General features: G+C 47.4%; 9 protein-coding genes and 1 non-coding gene across 10 annotated transcripts; 7 read left to right on the top strand and 3 right to left on the bottom strand.

Annotated features, from left to right (window-relative positions):
• Window positions 1-1,701: 1,701 nt before the first annotated feature.
• E1B28_007067 (uncharacterized protein) lies at window positions 1,702-4,604 on the top strand. Its single transcript, XM_043151776.1, has 18 exons — window positions 1,702-1,840; window positions 1,911-2,093; window positions 2,160-2,275; window positions 2,334-2,368; window positions 2,430-2,486; window positions 2,549-2,689; window positions 2,744-2,863; window positions 2,916-2,943; window positions 2,996-3,177; window positions 3,228-3,401; window positions 3,458-3,568; window positions 3,623-3,660; window positions 3,725-3,758; window positions 3,813-3,942; window positions 3,995-4,081; window positions 4,150-4,174; window positions 4,245-4,391; window positions 4,463-4,604. The coding sequence occupies exons 2-18, from the start codon at window positions 1,987-1,989 to the stop codon at window positions 4,500-4,502; spliced, it is 1,572 nt and encodes a 523-aa protein (XP_043009856.1). The 5' UTR covers window positions 1,702-1,840; window positions 1,911-1,986; the 3' UTR covers window positions 4,503-4,604.
• Window positions 4,605-5,840: 1,236 nt separating this feature from the next.
• E1B28_007066 (uncharacterized protein) lies at window positions 5,841-6,113 on the bottom strand (the record flags this gene model as incomplete). Its single annotated transcript, XM_043151775.1, has 2 exons — window positions 5,841-5,918; window positions 5,979-6,113. The coding sequence occupies 2 exons, from the start codon at window positions 6,111-6,113 to the stop codon at window positions 5,841-5,843; spliced, it is 213 nt and encodes a 70-aa protein (XP_043009855.1).
• Window positions 6,114-6,692: 579 nt separating this feature from the next.
• On the top strand, window positions 6,693-8,065 carry E1B28_007065 (uncharacterized protein; the record flags this gene model as incomplete). Its single annotated transcript, XM_043151774.1, has 3 exons — window positions 6,693-7,029; window positions 7,082-7,225; window positions 7,773-8,065. 3 exons carry the CDS (start codon window positions 6,693-6,695, stop codon window positions 8,063-8,065), a joined length of 774 nt encoding a protein of 257 aa, XP_043009854.1.
• Window positions 8,066-8,961: 896 nt separating this feature from the next.
• On the top strand, window positions 8,962-9,347 carry E1B28_007064 (uncharacterized protein; the record flags this gene model as incomplete). The annotated part of the gene is made up of 2 exons (XM_043151773.1): window positions 8,962-9,178; window positions 9,250-9,347. 2 exons carry the CDS (start codon window positions 8,962-8,964, stop codon window positions 9,345-9,347), a joined length of 315 nt encoding a protein of 104 aa, XP_043009853.1.
• A 77-nt stretch (window positions 9,348-9,424) lies between these two features.
• Window positions 9,425-10,129, top strand: E1B28_007063 (uncharacterized protein; the record flags this gene model as incomplete). The annotated part of the gene is made up of 1 exon (XM_043151772.1): window positions 9,425-10,129. One exon carries the CDS (start codon window positions 9,425-9,427, stop codon window positions 10,127-10,129), a length of 705 nt encoding a protein of 234 aa, XP_043009852.1.
• A 429-nt stretch (window positions 10,130-10,558) lies between these two features.
• On the top strand, window positions 10,559-11,958 carry E1B28_007062 (uncharacterized protein; the record flags this gene model as incomplete). The annotated part of the gene is made up of 3 exons (XM_043151771.1): window positions 10,559-11,303; window positions 11,366-11,470; window positions 11,585-11,958. The coding sequence occupies 3 exons, from the start codon at window positions 10,559-10,561 to the stop codon at window positions 11,956-11,958; spliced, it is 1,224 nt and encodes a 407-aa protein (XP_043009851.1).
• A 95-nt stretch (window positions 11,959-12,053) lies between these two features.
• Window positions 12,054-12,356, top strand: E1B28_007061 (uncharacterized protein; the record flags this gene model as incomplete). The annotated part of the gene is made up of 1 exon (XM_043151770.1): window positions 12,054-12,356. The coding sequence occupies one exon, from the start codon at window positions 12,054-12,056 to the stop codon at window positions 12,354-12,356; it is 303 nt and encodes a 100-aa protein (XP_043009850.1).
• Window positions 12,357-12,628: 272 nt separating this feature from the next.
• Window positions 12,629-12,721, bottom strand: E1B28_007060. Its single transcript has one exon. It is a non-coding gene; the product is annotated as a tRNA-Gln (tRNA).
• A 1,720-nt stretch (window positions 12,722-14,441) lies between these two features.
• E1B28_007059 (uncharacterized protein) lies at window positions 14,442-14,881 on the bottom strand (the record flags this gene model as incomplete). Its single annotated transcript, XM_043151769.1, has 3 exons — window positions 14,442-14,490; window positions 14,548-14,796; window positions 14,853-14,881. 3 exons carry the CDS (start codon window positions 14,879-14,881, stop codon window positions 14,442-14,444), a joined length of 327 nt encoding a protein of 108 aa, XP_043009849.1.
• A 199-nt stretch (window positions 14,882-15,080) lies between these two features.
• Window positions 15,081-16,851, top strand: E1B28_007058 (uncharacterized protein; the record flags this gene model as incomplete). The annotated part of the gene is made up of 2 exons (XM_043151768.1): window positions 15,081-16,686; window positions 16,743-16,851. 2 exons carry the CDS (start codon window positions 15,081-15,083, stop codon window positions 16,760-16,762), a joined length of 1,626 nt encoding a protein of 541 aa, XP_043009848.1. The 3' UTR covers window positions 16,763-16,851.
• Between the last annotated feature and the right edge of the window lie 678 nt (window positions 16,852-17,529).

The following is a 17,529-nucleotide window of genomic DNA, read 5'->3' as shown; positions in this document are numbered from 1 at the left end:
TCGTATTGTATTTCTCTACGCTAAGATAGATATCTAAGTGCAAATCCTAATCGTGCTCGAGAATCCGACTGCATTTACTATAGGTACTGAGTAGTAGATCTTAGCCGTATTGTGCATAGTGTGACAAACTGGAACAAGAACGAACTCTGGGGCTCAACGAAAATACGATGAGCAGACAGAACGATAGGCGTTGGAGGGTATAAATCAAGTGCATGGCACGTAAGTGCATTGACATGAGTGACGGAATCAAGACATTTCACCATCCGACGAACGTTGAAAAGATCTTGTTTGCTATCCACATCGTCGAGTACGAGTACGGAACGGAACAGGATGTGATTCACGTTACCTATCGCCCAAGAGTCGGCCTTTGTACTTTCATGCTTCAGTTCATCTAAAAACCGTCTTGTTCTAATTTCCTTCCCACTCGACCCTGGCAAGGGTATCTGTGCATTAATGTGGTATCTTTAACAGAAGACAGCTGCCTTGAGCTCACCGCCCAGCCCAGAATAATCACTGTGAGACTGATCCCTCTCGCCTACAGCAAGATTTAGGTTTGATGTAGAGGTGATACCTGTTATGAAGGTATAGGGAGCTGATAGCGGTCCAGAGGTAGCGCGCGAAATGGGGTTCGTTTTCCCTGCGTTTGAAAAGCCCGCTCAAATCGTCACTGTAGAAAGTCCGTTAAGCGATGAGTGGGGATAGGAACGTGGTGAAAAACCGCTTTGTGGTCTTTGAGCTTCTCAGTTGTTCGGGGACCAATTTACAGGATACGGGCCGTGTCTCTTGTATACAACCGTCGCCCATGTTAGAAGTCTGCCGAATAACAATGAAACCGTCACTACGAAACTCGGAGAGTGTGATACGCGACGTACTTATATTCGTTCCCTCTCGTTGCCCGATGATCGATAATGGTTCTCGACGGTCAGGTTCAAGAGACACGGCCCTCCATCTTGTACGGTCATAGGTGCACTCTAATGTTGTTGTCAAGTTTGTATCCACTGAACCAAATTTTACGAACCAAGTTCATTCGGAGGATTGTTCAGAAAAGCTGACGTAGAGTTGTATAATGAAAAGTCGGGAGTTGTTTCGTTCGGATATGGCGGGTTTTTGAGAGGTGAATCGTATTCCTTGGACCAAGAAAAAATTTCGAGAAGGTCGGGAAAATAGCACCATCCCTCTAGCTCGACTCTGCTGCAACCAACACAGGCTTCCTTCCCATGACAAGAAGTATGCCGCCTTAATAACGCCAGCGAGCACCGTTCTTTCTGCAACTCTCCGTACGATTATAAACGATTTCAATGTGAGCTCTTCCAAATCGCCAAATCTGGGCGGCTAGAAATGGAGAAGAATTTCTGAGCGGAAATCAAAATGTGGATGAAGCGTTGGGAGAGCCTCACGATATCGTGTATTTCGCAGACAATATCTTGTTTTATAGTTTCCGAACATCGAACGACACTGGAGAAACTGGTTACTGCAATTGGGTGTCAATCAGCACTCACGATGGAAACAATAAGATATGCTGGGATAGATACGGGATTATGATTATATCGAGTTCCGTACAAGGAAGTTCGCTTTATCATCGTCTCTTGACGACCTTGACACAAAGACTTGAAGCTTGAAGACGCGCTGGAGAAGGAGACCCTGAGTCGGGCGGACCGGTGTTGCGATTATCTTATCAGATGAAACAAACCAAAATAAAACCTTCGACTCCCTCATGACCATGAATCTCCCTGTCTGTATCTCTTAAAAATGCATATGATATTGGATACCATATGGCTTGCCATTTGGTGCCTCAACTCTTCAAGAGTTTCCCATGCTGATAGGCTACAGTGGCAAGAAGGTACGCGTTATCTTCTCGTGAGGTATGGGATGCTAATCATCCGCACTTTCTTTCCTCTCGCCGTCCAAAGTTGCCACTGGTAAACGCTACCTTGAAAGCAAGAACAGATTGTTCTGTAAGGCCACAAGTTGGATTCGGTGCCCAAGATGGATTCGTTCTCTTCAAGGACAATCGGCCTTTTGATTGGATCGGTTCTTGTGCTATTTGTTCTGCAAAAAGCTGTCAGTCTGAGAAGGCTGCTCGCAGGAGTTGGGTGTGTTCCCTCAATTGTAACCCTTGTCACTACGTTGCTCACTAAGCTCTCGATGTATATGTACAGGTATCACCCCGGATCCAGAACAATTCTGTCTCCAAGAACGATATTGGGCACCCTTCTCCCATCCATACCTGGAGTAAACCTTAACAGGAAACATGCGTTCGACAACAAGTTCTCATGTAAAAACATTCACGTTACCTTCTCATATCCGTGAACTCACTCGATTCATCTTTACAGGGTTTGAGCATTACGGATGGGATATCACCGCAGCTGTATTGTTTTCACCCATTCATTTCCGAGCCCTGGTTCCTGATCGTGTTTTATTGAAATAAGCTTACCATTTTCCCGGAGGAGATCAACATAAATGTCGCCAATGCGGCAGCGATCAAGGTAAAGCCCAACTCTGACACTCAGATCCACTAATCATTTTTCAACTGAAATACCACGACTAGGAAATAACCAACTCTCGTGCACGTTTCCCGAAACCGGTCGCAGTCTACAAAACTCTTAGCCTGTTTGGAAGCAATATAGTCGCATCCGAAGGGGAATTGTGGAAGAAGTATCGGAAGATAACTTCTCCGGCTTTTAATGATGCAAGTACTATCTATGCCCTACCAGTTCAATGCTTATTTTTCTCGTCCTTGTAGAGGAATAACGAGCTGGTTTGGGACGAAACGGTTAGGATTATGATGGGTCTCTTCGACAGCGTATGGATTGATCAAGACGTTGTGACCGTTGATCACTGCATTCCGGAAATAACTCTTCCGGTACGTGTTTTGGTCCTTGACAAATAGTATGCAGTAAAGGTTCTTCCGATAGATTGCACTGTTCGTCATTGGAGTCGCTGGCATGTTTATCCCCTTAATGTCTGACGGTGTGTTTCTTAACTCTCGCTACAGGTTTTGGTCGAAGAATATCGTGGCAAGACGATGTCGTCGTGCCACCTGGCCATAAATTGACGTTCAAAGAAGCTCTGAGTGGTGTCTCTGCGGGAATCGTTACCAAGCTGCTATGTCCTGACTGGCTGATGGGAATCACGGAGAAGACGCGTAAAGTGAAACTGGCATTTGAGGAATTAGATGTACGTATGTCCATTTCTCTCGTGGTGTACCATCTTGACCTCCTACTCAGCAATATATGCTTGAAATGATCAACGCCCGCAGAAACGCAGAGAAGAAAGAGGAACGTTACGATTTGTTCAGTAGTCTTCTGGATGCAAACGATTCTCCAGATTATGGACAGGATCCTTTGACTGAACGGGAGTTGATAGGGAATATCTTCATTTTTCTTCTCGCTGGACATGAGGTAAACCGATAATGTTGCCGATTTGAAGATGTTTGTTGACCAATTTGGATGCTTAGACGACCGCCCACACGCTCGCATTCACGTTCGGACTTCTCGCATTCCACCAGGAAGAGCAAGAGATACTATACCAGCATATCAAATCGATCATTCCTGACGGCAGGATACCTGTCAGTCTTTATGCTTCTCAGGATATTCACCCGTTTCCAACTTCCTTTCAACAGACGTATGAAGAAATGCCATTATTCACGCAGTCATTGGCGTACGTCGCCTCAGTACCTCTCCTTACAATCAGAACACCCCTTACATTGATATTGAATATGCAGCGTATTTTACGAGACCCTCCGATTGTTCACTCCGGTATGGCTAATAACACCACATTCCCCACGTGTGGACTCCTAAACAACCTAATAGGCGACTATCCCCAAGATAAGTGCGGAGGATACTACTCTAGTCGCGGAGGACGCAGAAGGAGACACCAAGGCTATTCCCATCCCTCGTGGAACGCTAGTCACCATTAATCTCGTTGCATTGCACCATAATCGTAAGCAAATTATTGATACATCGTTCTTCATTCCTTAAATATGAACTTCTAGCTCGATATTGGAAGGATCCGCATGAATTCAGACCTTCTCGATTCAGAGAGAATTGGCCGAAAGATGCTTTCCTTCCTTTTAGCGCCGGTGAGTCCACAGCATTTGACATTGGGTTTCTTTCCCCCGTTGAAGTTAAGTACTCTACACCTTCTCAGGTGCCCGTGCATGTATCGGCAGGAAGTACGTGAACAGCAAATCAAAAGCACAATCCACCGACAACTAACCATCCCCTTCTGTTGTTTCGCCCCAGGTTTTTTGAAACAGAAGGGATCGCCATCCTCACCATGCTGGTTTCAAGATACAAGATCACCTTGAAAGATGAACCGCAATTCGCAGGAGAAACGATGGAAGAGAAGAAAGCGAGGGCGTTCACAACTAAAATCGGGATTACTCTCGCGTATGTCTTTTTATCATTTCGTTCGTTCTCTGTGGCAGGTACTGAAACTCGGGCATAATGTGATTGTATAGGCCGGTCCGAATGCCTTTGGTGTTCACTCGGCGAGTGTAAAAGTTGTGTGAGACTGGTATTATTTTGTTTCGAATCTTCTGATTCGGGTTTTATGATATCGTATTCGATACACTGGCCAATTGGCTGTAGGTTAGGTAGCTGCATTGATTGTGATACGGATGGTAAATCCTGGGTTGCAATGAAGACATGATGAACAGAATCTGAAGGCAGCGCTGCCGACGACAGGACAATAGTTAATGGGTGGTATAAATCAAGAGAAAACGAAGTTCCGAGTGTGCGAAGATGTGTGCACGATGCTTGCCCTTGTTCATCGTGAGTCCCCAGAAGCTGAAAAGGTCACCTTGCTATCCACGACCTCGCCGTCGAGTTCGGTACGAAACAGGACATGTTACAAGAGTGTATGAGGCTAGTAAGGGGCGCAGTGAGAGCTTGAGAATGGCCCGCCGCCGGTGTACTTGATCTGCGAAACTAGCCCGGTCTTCACAGGTTTACACCATATGGGTTTTGTCTCTTCCGCCACGTAAGGGACCTGCCAATAGAATGTATTGGCTAACGAGAACTTTGAAGGTAGACAGTGATATGCGATACATTGACCTTCTTGCGTCTAGCTCGGATGACCTCGCTAGCTGGCTTGTCAAGTCTCTATGTACTAGACGCTCGACGTATGGGTCATGCCTCAACTTCATCATCGAGCCTTACATCCAAAAGACGATCGTAGATGCACCGTTTGACTGTGACAAATCGTCCGGACCAAGTGCGTTCTGAAAATTGTTTACGTCGTGAATTGGGTAGGGTCGACCGTAGAGTTGTCGAGGTTTGAGTATGCGGCGAGCGTCTAGGGGGTCGGTTGTTGACGAATGCCTTCAGAGTCCTACCAACGTGGATATCTGCTGCAGGAGGCCAGTAATAGGTGCACAGGCTGATCCTTTGCAAACAAGATTCATTGGTGCTCCCAAAGAATGGCTGACGACGGTATTAAAGATCCGTGGGACAAGTAAGAGCAAAGTACTGAGAGCTCACCAATCTTCCCGTCGCCATTTCATACATGATTATTCCACTTGCCCACATTCGGGCCAAAAAATAGATCCTCTCTGTCCGGCACTCGTCTGTATCATCTCTGGGGGAGTATAGGGTGTCGACCCAACGAGATGCCAATCGACCAACCTGGGTTTTGTGCAGTCCTTCACAAAGTCTTCACGTAGCGGTGGACTATTCCGTGTTCATGGAGGAAAGCGAGCCATGCAGTTATCCCGCAGAAGTAAAACTGGATAACAGAGTCCGGGAGAGGTGCATATTTGCGCATGAGCGTTCTGAGGTCTCCGGAAGGCATGAATTCGAGCGCAAGGTAAACGTTCTTCGAGCCTACAAAGCTTCCTATCATCCTGGTAACGAAAGGGTTTCAGGAAGTTCTGTGAGCACTGAATGCTCTTTGTCCTTCTCGTATACGATAACAAACTGTTCAGAATTTGACTATCAGAGATACGCTCGCTCCTTAGGAGAAGGGGAAGAACCAACCAGATCGAATTCTCGCATGTATTTCTTTGACACGGTTTTCATGACAATTAGTGTGCCGGGTCTATTCAAATCATGGGCATCGCGAACTGTGCGTACAAGGACAACCTTGCACGACTCTCCGTCACCTAGTGCCATAAGTGAGAGTGAGCCATTGCACTTTGTGGAATGGACTTCGAATGTGTACTCACCGAGTGTTCTGATGCATTCAAAATCTTCCAACCTGAGAGGCGGTGGTCTAGGATCTTCTGGTTTCAAACCTGGATCCGGGGCATGCGAATACTGGAATCAACGACATTAGAAATACACAGAACCCAAAGAATTCATTACGAACTTCGGGTTCTCTAAACCGTTATATGTCATAGTTCGACCTGAACCGCCGTCCAAACCCCAGCCCGTCGAAATCGCAGGAAACCTGAAAGAGCCTTATTATCTGATTTTGCTGAGTGGCAAAGGTCGATTTCGAACGGTAACTTCGTCGTCTTCGAATGGGGTCCTATATTTTGCAGGTCTTGCAAGCCAGCGTCTGGTTGAACGGATGATAGACAGGCTTTGCGATGAAGGCATGATGCTGAGGTAAAAAAGAGGGATACGAGGATGTAAAAATAAGCAAGACCGTTGGGTCCAAGTGTGTGTATGCACACTGTGGGAAAGCGAGGGCCTGGTGTGTGCACAACGTCGCCAACGTTAACTTCAACCGTCAGCTTCACCACCACAATGGCAGATGTCAGTCTCGGATGGAAAGGACACCTCAGAAAATTATTGGATCGATCTGTGGCTCAACATGCAAACTATTACATCTCTCGTGCGATGATTATCTTCACAACCATCACTTTTGTTCTCTTCACCTTCAACTCGAACAACCTGCAGTCATGTCTCTTTACCGCACCTGTGTCCAGCGAGTCGAGTCCTGTCCTCAAAACAGTTACCATTGGCTGGCCCACTGCTCTCACTCTAGGCTACCTGTTCTCAGTTGCTGCTGGGGTCTGCACAGCTGAAGGCTATCGATTCTATAGCTTGGCGTGTGTTGTAGCCTCTATTGGCTACCTCTCTGGTGAGCCAATCTCTTGATCTGCCTGGATCTAAGTCACAGTGGCTCCACTCAGCACTCTGTGTTGTCTATAACGCACCCAGGCCGTCCCTCCTCTCAACATTCATGCTTGCAGTCGCTCCACATCTGGGAGCACACTGGCTTATCCACGGCAATTGGCGACAATTTGAAGTTCAGCTTGGAGCGTATACTCACATTTGTAAGTTACAATTATTTGTTCACCATATTTCTGATTCCAACCACACGACAACCAGCTCAGGCAGCCAAGTGACTGAGTATCGAGTAGACTGTTCGGATTCCGTTCTACTGTGTGTCCTTGTGTGTTACTGGACCTGTTGTTAGTTATTTGGTTTTCTTTTAGTTTCTTGTTCCACACTGTCATCGTAATCGTAATCATTCAAGATCAAACTCGATTCAACTTGATGACCGTCAGTGTACCAAAGACCATTATCGCCACACTCGACATAAATTCATTTTGGGAGGGCTTCAGTAGAGCCATCGCTTTCATCACTTTTCTCGCTCCTATTATCCTCATTCACATCTACTACGTCCAACCACCAGGCTTTTATGCAATACACTGCTATCTTTGTGAATTCATTTTTCTCCTAATCACCATCTGCGGCCTTGGCTGGGCAAATCGAAAGCAACCCTACATTGCTCTCTACTTCCAAACATTGATACTTTTGAGTGAGTGAATCATACATTTTGAACCTTTTAGGGGCGACACTGACGAGTTACAACGACAGTATTAATGATTACCCTACGAATGGATGAGAAGGACGTCAGTCTGGCTTGCGTTATCCTGCTACCTCCCATCGTATCAGCCATCACCATGTCGTCCGCACTCTACCTCACACACGGGACTCTTGGAACTTATCTCCTACCGTTCGACTCGGACCTGCAAGTTGTGCATTGGGAAGACGTTCGTTCTTTTCTCAGGTCGGAAAGGAATACTGGAAGGTTGGCACACGATCCTTCTGATCGCGACGTCGAGGCTGCCATCATCTCATTGGCGGAAGCCCAACGCAAGGCGACTTAGTGGAGGGGTGGTTCACCGGGCTGAGGTTACAGGATGAGACCGACGGTCGTTGTTTATCGATCCCTCCCCATGTCACAATATTTTGTCGTCGATTCTCAGCTGCGTTGAATGACAGCGAATTCTTGAAGATGTTCAAAGAACCCGATTAGGGACCTAAACTCTGAAAGAAAGCAGGACTTGCCCAAATACAGAACGGCAGCGACAACACAGAGGCAGCCGTCAAGTCGGAGCACTCACCTGAAGCCAATAAACGAGCGGTGTCACTGAGATCAGTGCATGCTGGCTTAGACGTGCTCGAGATGGTATTGTAAATTCCGACTCGAGACTTGTAAAGCGGGCTACACAACGTGCGCGCACACAAACAGACTAACTGCCACGATGAACATTTCTCCCACTCCAAGATTTCTGCCACCTCTCTACGAAACCAACGTTGAACCACTCCTACCTCCACCTTCACCTCCAGAATCTCTGCCACCTCTCTACGAAAGGTTCCACGAGTACGAACGCAATTTACTACAAGTTCTGCTGCCTGGGCCAGAAGGAAGGCATGCACGCTTCCTGAGCTAACCATGGTGGCGGTGAGTTAGTTTTTTTTTTCTGAATGCTTCAATGGTGACAGCAGGATAACCTCAAGCTTATAACAGCGTCTGGATGGAGGACTATATTGCAAGAAATGATTCTGAACGCACACTTAGCGTATCATACCAACCGCGCCTGGGTCTTTGACAATTATACACGGGGTCGTGGCGAGAATGAGTACTCGTTCTTTAGAAACAACAACATTCTTTCACGGATACCAGTTCGATTATGTCCTCGGATGAGCTTTCATTTCTCTTCGGATTTTTAGAAAGTGCTAATGAATTCTACAGGTCCTGTCATCGGACGACCTTAGAAGGATGGGTTGGACAAAGTTATCCCTCGTGCAGTTATCCGCACATTATTTTTGCCAAATCTGTTTGAGAGGAGAAACTGTCGCTAGTGCGACAGCACTTGTAAACAGCACCGGCGCAACTTGCGGGGCGTATCGTTTCAAGGTGTATGCAGATAAAATCAACTCCATAGGCGCGAGGTGCATTGAGGTTGGTGACGTTAGGGTGCAACTTTTCAATATGTGTGCGTTTTTCTTAACACCCACTGTCGTACGACTACCTGCGAGACTTAATACCCTCGTCTTTGTATTCTAGGTTCTTCCATAGAGGTACACTCCATGTGGCATGAGATCTCGAAATCACCCATCTTGGCTCATTCGGCTTTCACCCCCATCTTGGCCGCGTATTTCTAGAACCAAGATCAGCTAGTCCCACCAACATCGTGGCCTCACCCCCACGTTCTGTCTCTCGGACCCCCATACCCGGACTTATGGTTCTCCATGTCCGAAGCGGAGAACGCTATCGATGGAGGTCGAGCTTCCTAGGCTACAACTCATTCCCAGAGTTCCCAGAACGGCTAGGATGGAAATTGGATGTGCTTATAGAAGTAGATAATGAGGAGTGGCGATGGGTCAACGTTTACCAAACGCAGTGTTACCCCACTATCGAACAAATCGTCAATCGCGTTAACGAGATACAGACTGCGCACCATGCTAGGGTTACGAGAGATGGAAGTAGATTGAAAAGATGGTACATCATGACAGATGGGAAGCGGGAGTGGCTGAGAGAATTGGGAGTGGCTTTTCATGCGTCTTCGAGTGAGAAATGGGACGGGATTTCGACAAGTCGAGATCTTGATTTGAGCCCGGAACAGAAACAGACGCTGGACACGTACACTGGATCCAGGTCTGCAGTGTTTGTCGGTAATGAGATGAGTGTCTTTTTCTTTGTCTCTCTTTTGACTGGCAGCGCTTATTTCGTTCGCTTCCCACTAGTTCTCAAGTATGACTTCGTCCATTGTCATGCTACGAAGTTTAACAGAGCAACACTAGATGCTATGAATGTTTTTGTTGGGGGGAGCTGTACATCTATATCAATGCATATTCGGCTCTTGCTGTTAATGCAGACGGTTGCGATGGATTTCTGTTACATACATCCCTACACAAGCCCGCTCAAAGATCCTTATCAGCCTTGACTTCGTGGGGTCCAGTTCGCGAATTCTTGTCAAAGCAATAGCAATGTCAAAGGTTTTTCTCGTTTGACAAGAGGCGCTCGTCCTCATGCCGGAGACACGACGAGATATTTATATTTATGTTGGCAGCACTTTTCTCAATCACGGTAGGCGGAATACAGTTCCAGCAGAGCGTAGGCGCGGTGTTTGTCATGTGCCAGATTCGGCGCCCTTGTCGGGATTTAAATGGCCGCACTTTCCACCTGCCATGACTGGACCCCTCGACGCTAAGACATTATTGACTGTCGAAAGACTAAATCCCTAACACACTCTTTACATACAAAGTCGTTCTTTTGTTGACTAGCCGTTTCTTACCCGCGGTCATCATCCCCTTCATCCTAACGCCCGTCCTCATCGTCCAGAAATTGTCTACGAACTTGCTCTATCTCATCCATGGCAGTCGCTTCCAGTACTATCATCATCATCGTCATTTGCGCCTCCCTGGTCGTCCTCATACTATCCATATCCTCTCGTTTCATTCTCAAGCTTCGCGCGAGAAAAAGCGCACCTTTACCACCAAAGCAGCCTCTTGCCCGTCACAGAGCATCGTATTACAAGACACCCTTCGGTTCTTACAACTCAAATAACGGCGACGGAAGCAGTAGGGTCAGTTTATCAAGTCAGGAAAGGTTTCCTTCAGATGTGACTTCGGCCTTGACGAGACTTTCCTATGTGGAGGATAAGTCACTTCCTTCAACAATCGCCCAGTCTTCTTCACAGCTGAAAGAGTCGAGGCTAGGATTGCCGACTCCATCGTTCTATCCAACAGTGACGACCAGCGACTCTTCAATTACATCTCGCCATTCGTCTTCTGAACGAAGCCATTCACCCGTTGCGGGCGGTAGCCCCGATCCTGAAACGATACCTTTTCCGCATGTCATGCCTCCGGATCTAATTCCGCTACCAACTCCCCCCGCTCAGTCAATACCGCTTTCGTCTTCTACGTTAAGAAGTCAAGGTTCTCGACCCCGGCCTCTTTCACATGTTTCGACAACGTCGTCGCATCTCAGTACCTCGAGAAGTTTCAGTGGTAACACGCATGCCAGACGGAGTGGAGTTCCTCACGATCCGAATACGGGGGTGCAGATTGTTTTACCTGCCCCTTTGGCGCTGATGTACACCGGTGCACCAGGTCCAGGTAGGTCTCTCATGAGGTTACTTGATGACCGACATACGACCGACATACTCACTATTCGTCAGGGCCGCCACCTCTACCTCGAGGCGCGACAATGCGAGAGAACAGACTGTCGTTTGTAGACGCGTGGGCACCAAACGCCGTCAGGGAACACGAGTCGTCTAGCTCAAGTAAGTCGCGCTTAGCTCGTCTCTTTTCTCCCGTGTTTCTATGGACTGCGGACTTTAGAGTCAATCTGGAGTGATCTGCCCTCATGTTTATACTGACATCATTATGTGTTCTAGGTGTCAAGCGGCTGCATCGACCCAGGACGTCCCTCCACATATCATATTCACCATCGTCCTCATCGCCTCCATCGTCTCGCCTGCCTTCTAGCCCGCTCACTCCCAACACCCTATCATCGCGCTCGAGGGAGCCCTCGTCGTCGTCATCATTGAGGCAAGAAGAACGTTCGCGACGGCCAGCCACTGCCCAATCACGTACCAGCGCTTCAACGTCGCCCATGAGTTCGAGATCGGGTACTCCTCCGGGTGCGATGCCAATTGATGGTGTCCTTGAACGTGCGAGCGAGGTTGTTTACGATCATTTCGGTGGCTCTGGTGATCAACCGCTCACCCCGAAGTTGCGGGTTGACGTGCCTGTCGCCGTTTCATCCTAAGCCCAGGCATTACTCAAGCGCTCAGGACCTCAGGTTCGGAGGTTTCAAATGTTCATGGACAACCGACGTCGTTGCACAGTGGATTGAGTTGACACATGACACGACATCCGTTACCTGTCACGGAAAATCTTTTGATGGTTCAAGGGAAAGGACCCACAGGCCTCGTATGGTTATCTGTTATAGAGATTTTCATCATTATTTTCGATATTCTACTTCTGCACATTTCCACGTTTATCTGCACACGTTCCGGGACATTCTATCGAAGACAAACACTTACTACTTCGTGTACATTTTACAACACACATCTGCCCTACATACAACAACATTCTAGACTAGTTATTCATGCACTTACGGTGCATTATCTTACCCTTTCTTGTTGGGACGACCCTGATGATTGACAGGTACAGGGGCATTAGGAACGGCGACCCCTGGCCTTTTGAAGACGCAAGTAGCCTACATAGACTAGCGTGGATCCGTTTCATTTCCAGGTACTGAGGGCACATGGGCTGCGTTCTGGAAACGGTAGGTCATCGACGAAGGACAATCGATAATCGATGATCTCAGCTTCGAATCAGGCTGTACCTGATATAATTATACTACAATAAGTTGAACGATGTAGAGACGAAAGAAAGACACTGGAGGACAAAAGTACAATTTGCGATATGTCTTAAGGTCCAACCAGGAATCGAACCTGGGTTAATGGAAGTCTGACATCAAACTGCGTACTCAAAATCCACTGTGATAACCGCTACACTATTGGACCATTGTGCTCGCTTGCGTTGATGGTTATTATAAAGCTTAACGTCCTCATGCTGACTGCGTGCTTCTTCTCTACGTTTCGATTTTCAATAGGACTTTGGGAATAGCCCTTGTGAATGGGACAGGAGGTGCGATTTTGTGTTCCAGGGTTTAGTAAGAACGACGACGCGAGGGGAAGACAGCTGGCTGCCCGATTTCCATGCCTCGCCTCTCATCCACATTCCCCGGACCAGGGTTAACTTATTGGATGTTAGGAGGATCTTGAGTATAGGAAACGTCTCACCTCTACCATTCCATTTGAGACACTGCAGGGAATCCTCGGAGCCCATTCCCTTTTCGTGGCAATTCGTCGATATCCTACATGGTTCGCCGCCATGGTGGTGTGTCGGTTAGAAAGTGCCTCCATAAGACAGTACGTTGGAGCCGTCATTGTGTCTACTACCTGGTGGAACCTCCCCTTTTTTCGTGCGCCGGACTCCTAGTAGGTTAATCCCTTTCCCGGTTATACAATAGAAGTCGTCTAGCCTTCACAATCTGAATGATACAGTGGGTCATAAATCTCCGAAACCATCCTCAGTGTCACCTGAATTTTGGGGGGCTGAAGTCCTATTTCAAGATATGTATGTAGGCCGCTGTTATCATTCAGCCTAGAAGTACATACCTGAAACCAAGTCCCTATCATTCTGACGACGGACTGATGTTGCTCTTTCCGTAGCTAGTCCCACCGTTCATTTTGTACGTGACTTGTAGATCTTAATGCCATATGGCTTCAACGGGGAGAAAGGGACCTCAGTAAGTCGAGTTAGTTATCCCAAGAAGTTCGAATCTGAGGTGATAAATCCTTCCCCTAATCGTTCAAAGCTGGATCCAAATACAAACCTACCCCTAACGAAGCTAATTTGCAACTGAAACGACATGACCCCCAAACGACGAATTCGGTCCCCAGTTCCATATGAATTTCCCGCCATTTCTCCATTCTTCCTTCGGCAAGTCTCCCATGCCTTGACATCCCACGTTGAGGATCTCTACTCGGACATCCCGAAGCAGGAAAAAACCTCACTTCCATTGCAGTTTCGAAGGCAAGAGGCGTTTTTGGTGGTATTTCTGTCAATTATTCATTCGGCGACAAAACAGTTGCGTGGTCGCACCTAAGTATTCGAAAACCTTTTGAGGATCCGAACCCACAACCTTTGCCTATTCATTTGGGGTGCATGTGCTTAGGAAAGCAACGCATTATCATTGTGCTACTTGGGCTTACGGAAAAAGTCGGGGCTGGAAGGAATGTTTGGGAGAGGGTGTAAGGTGGACGCGCTATGCGTTTGTAGAGTGTGGTGTTAAAAGCGAGGGGATATCAATGATGGATCTTCCTTCCTCATAATCGTGCCGATACGCCGTACGGAGTCTAGCCATATCGGGAGAGTGAAATAGTTGTTGATATCTCTAGAAAACGCACCAGGTTGGTGGTAACATGAATCAACGTTAACGCTTCTTCGATACGAGGAACCTCTCATACCGTTCTAGCTAGTCTCCACACGGCTTCGAAGTTCTCTGCCCAAAGATGGTTGACTCACTTCTAGACCTGGACGACTGTGTCGCGAATCATAAAGCAGTCTGCGCATGTATGGTACGTGCCGCCGGTGACAGTCGGAGGAGAGCAGGAGGTACGGGTCTAATCGATTGCTGACCTGCGAGATGTAGTCCGAGTGTCCACCGTCCCCTAGCATTCAATAGACCTTCGGGAAGGCCACAATTTTGAGCATATTCTCGACGGTACTGTATTGAACCAATCAAGTTATTAGCAAACGGTAAGTGATTCCAAGTTGCGCCCACTCGTTCAGTAAGGTCTGAATATAGCTCCATTGGCTCAATAATTCCTGCTTTCCTGGAGATTCAAAGGAGGCTACGACTGAACAATGAATGAGTTCAGATTCAATCGCTGGCGAAGCCTTGAATGAAGTCTGGAGACTAAAAGGAATGGAACGCACACCACATGGTACGGAGTCACGACTGAGATAGATTCTCCTCCAAGGATCGAGTTTGGTTGAACTCAAGCTTATGTTACTGTATCCCCTCTGAGGGCTCAACGAAATATATCAAGCGAAATTCGGGCAGTAGAAAAGAGATAAATACCTTACTTATTTCGGCTAGCTGACCTGGTAACCATGGCGCTTCCGCGACGTTGATTTTTGGTTCTTGACTCTCATGAACGAGAAATCTCGCCCACTATCGCTGGGGATGGTGTCAAATCGGGCGCTACCATTGGCGGCAACGTGTTGGAGAGAATCAACGTTTTCACGCTACGTCTCGCGTGGTACTACTGTCAACCTACCCGACCACCAGCAACATCATCGTCCAAAGCTGCCATGCCCGCACACCAAATTCAGAGCGACGAGACACCCCCACCTCTCAACGACCCCCTACCAAACCGTTTCTCTAATATTCAGGCTCGAGCCTTTCGTCGCACAATCTTGTCTTCGGAACGACAATCCGTCAGCCAGTGTCTTCTTGATGCAGAAACCGATCTCAAGGTATATCAGGCTGAGATTGATAGACTGAAGGCAAAAATCATGGTGTTGGAGACGAGAAGGGATGGGTTGAAGGAGAGGATAACGAAGTATCGGTCGTTGATGTCGCCTGTTCATCGCATGCCACCTGAGATATTGACACATATTCTCTCGTTCTGCTGCGAGAACGTCCTTCAACCTGGAACTCTGCAACTGGCTGTCCTCGCCTTATCCTCTGTGTGTGGACGCTGGAGAGAGCTTGTCCTAGCAACACCTCGTTTTTGGTCATCGCTGACCATTATGCTCCACGAATGGGCAAATAAAAAAGACACGGGCATCTCATCCTCAGACAGACATAATTTCTACCATTGCACTGAAATGTTCATGCAACGTTCGAAAACGGAGCTATTGGCTTTGGAGTTTTTTTCCTATTATGATCATCCGTTTGAGCCTCTCGAGGCTGGCCTCAACTGCCTTTTGGATCAATCCCATCGCTGGCGCAGTGTCACTGTCGGAATCCGCCGTGATCCTCATGTCATCGGTACTTCATCTTCACCCTTCCAACGTCTTCGAGGTCGTCTCCCAAATTTGCGTCACCTGGCGCTGGAATATTATGAGGAATGTGCTGAAGATTGGATTACCTCCGATATGAATCTGTTTAGTGCTTGCCCCTCATTAACTTCCCTCAAGCTCATGGCCGATTTGGTACCAACTAGTACCATTTTCCCATGGGAGCAGATGCATTCATTGCAGCTTTGTGTCGATTCTTCTCATGATGCACTAATACGAACCATAAAATTATGCAAGAATCTTCAGCAACTGAAATTAGCCTATGTGGACCACCCATCCGAGTCTACCATCGGCCCCATCACTCCCCTCAACGAGATGCAACACCTGTATGTTAACCACGTGGAGGATAATGGCTCGTTTTTATTCGACTCTTTTAGCCTCCCCGCCTTGTCATCCCTCCAGATTGATGGACATCACTATGTAACTCACATGGATGTGGGTCCCTTGACAGGCTTCTTACTCCGCTCGTCATGTTCAATCACATCGCTTCTTTTGAGTGAGGTCGGTCTATACGGCACCCAGATGTTCGACCTTCTTACGCTCATGCCAACACTCGTAAAACTCTCTATCCATGAACGGGTAATTCATTATGAAATCATGGCCCGAGGGGTTACGGCAACATTTTTAGAACAGCTCGTTATGAACGTAGGCGACGAACAGGCCGCTTGTTTCCTTCCTCGACTAGAAGACCTTACCCTCACAATTGAACCCCTCGAAAGCTCCAGTCGACAAACTCTTCAACGTGTCCTCGCATCGAGAAACGCTCTACTGCGCATTTTCACACCCACAGTGAGGAACCTGAAGGCAGAGATGGATGTGGCAGACTACGAATTACTGCGATGTTTCAGAGCCGTTGGAATGCGAGTATCTGTCTCCTGCCAGATTAGAGTTTTTCGTAAGCCCATTGCTGCATTTTATTTATTTATTTTGTGACTGATTAGTGCGATGTAGGACGCCGTATTCCGGAATGAGCCTTTGTAGTTCGACCTAACTATAGCAGTACAGTCACAAATACTCTGATATCTCAAAATTTCACAATCCAGAAACACCCATGATTGCATCATCTACATTGCGAACCACCAACGCCAATATCCTCAGAATCATGATTCCGCGGATATTGGGCATGGACAGTGTCGCCATGAGGGCTGAATGTTGTCAACGCCGTAGCTAGCGTGTGAACTTGAAACTCTCCGGTCAATAGCACAAATGAGCAAGAATTCTAGGTATACAGGTATATAGTATGAGAATGACATGGAAATGTATGATTGTACATGGATATAAAAAAATCTCCAATGCACCGACCTGTGTCGAGCCTAGAGACCATGACATGGAACCTTTGCCTATTCACTTGGGGTACATATATATTAGGAAAGCAACGCACTACCATTGTGCTACTTGGGCTTATGTAGAAAGTGGGGGGAATGTTTGGGGAGATCGTGTAAGGAGAGCATTCGTAGCGTTCGTATTGCCCTAGTGTTGAAGATGGAACGGGGGAAATGATGTGTAGGGAAGGAGGATATACGGGGACTGCCCAGTTTTGCCAGATACGCATCGGGGTCGCAGCGGCAATGATCAACGCTTCTTCGACACAATAAACCTCCTCTTACCGTTCTAGTCTCCGCACGGCTTTGAAGCTTTCCTTCTGGACCGGAACGACTGGGTCGCGAATCGTAAAGCAACCTGCGCATGCATAAGTGCAGCCAGTCGCAAAGGAGTCTAATTGATTACTGACCCCGCC

The sequence above is a fragment of the Marasmius oreades genome, chromosome 4 (assembly GCF_018924745.1).
Source record: "Marasmius oreades isolate 03SP1 chromosome 4, whole genome shotgun sequence".
Lineage (NCBI taxonomy): Eukaryota > Fungi > Basidiomycota > Agaricomycetes > Agaricales > Marasmiaceae > Marasmius > Marasmius oreades.
Note: the sequence above shows the minus strand (reverse complement) of the source record. Positions and strands in the feature narration are given on the sequence as shown.

Bases quoted from the DNA above. Each gene is read 5' to 3' on its own strand.
- E1B28_007067 (XM_043151776.1), top strand. From the start codon at position 1,987: ATGGATTCGTTCTCTTCAAGGACAATCGGCCTTTTGATTGGATCGGTT. The intron at 3,178-3,227 runs GTACGTATGTCC...CCTCCTACTCAG, and splicing joins TGGCATTTGAGGAATTAGAT to CAATATATGCTTGAAATGAT. The intron at 4,392-4,462 runs GTATGTCTTTTT...GTGATTGTATAG, and splicing joins AAAATCGGGATTACTCTCGC to GCCGGTCCGAATGCCTTTGG.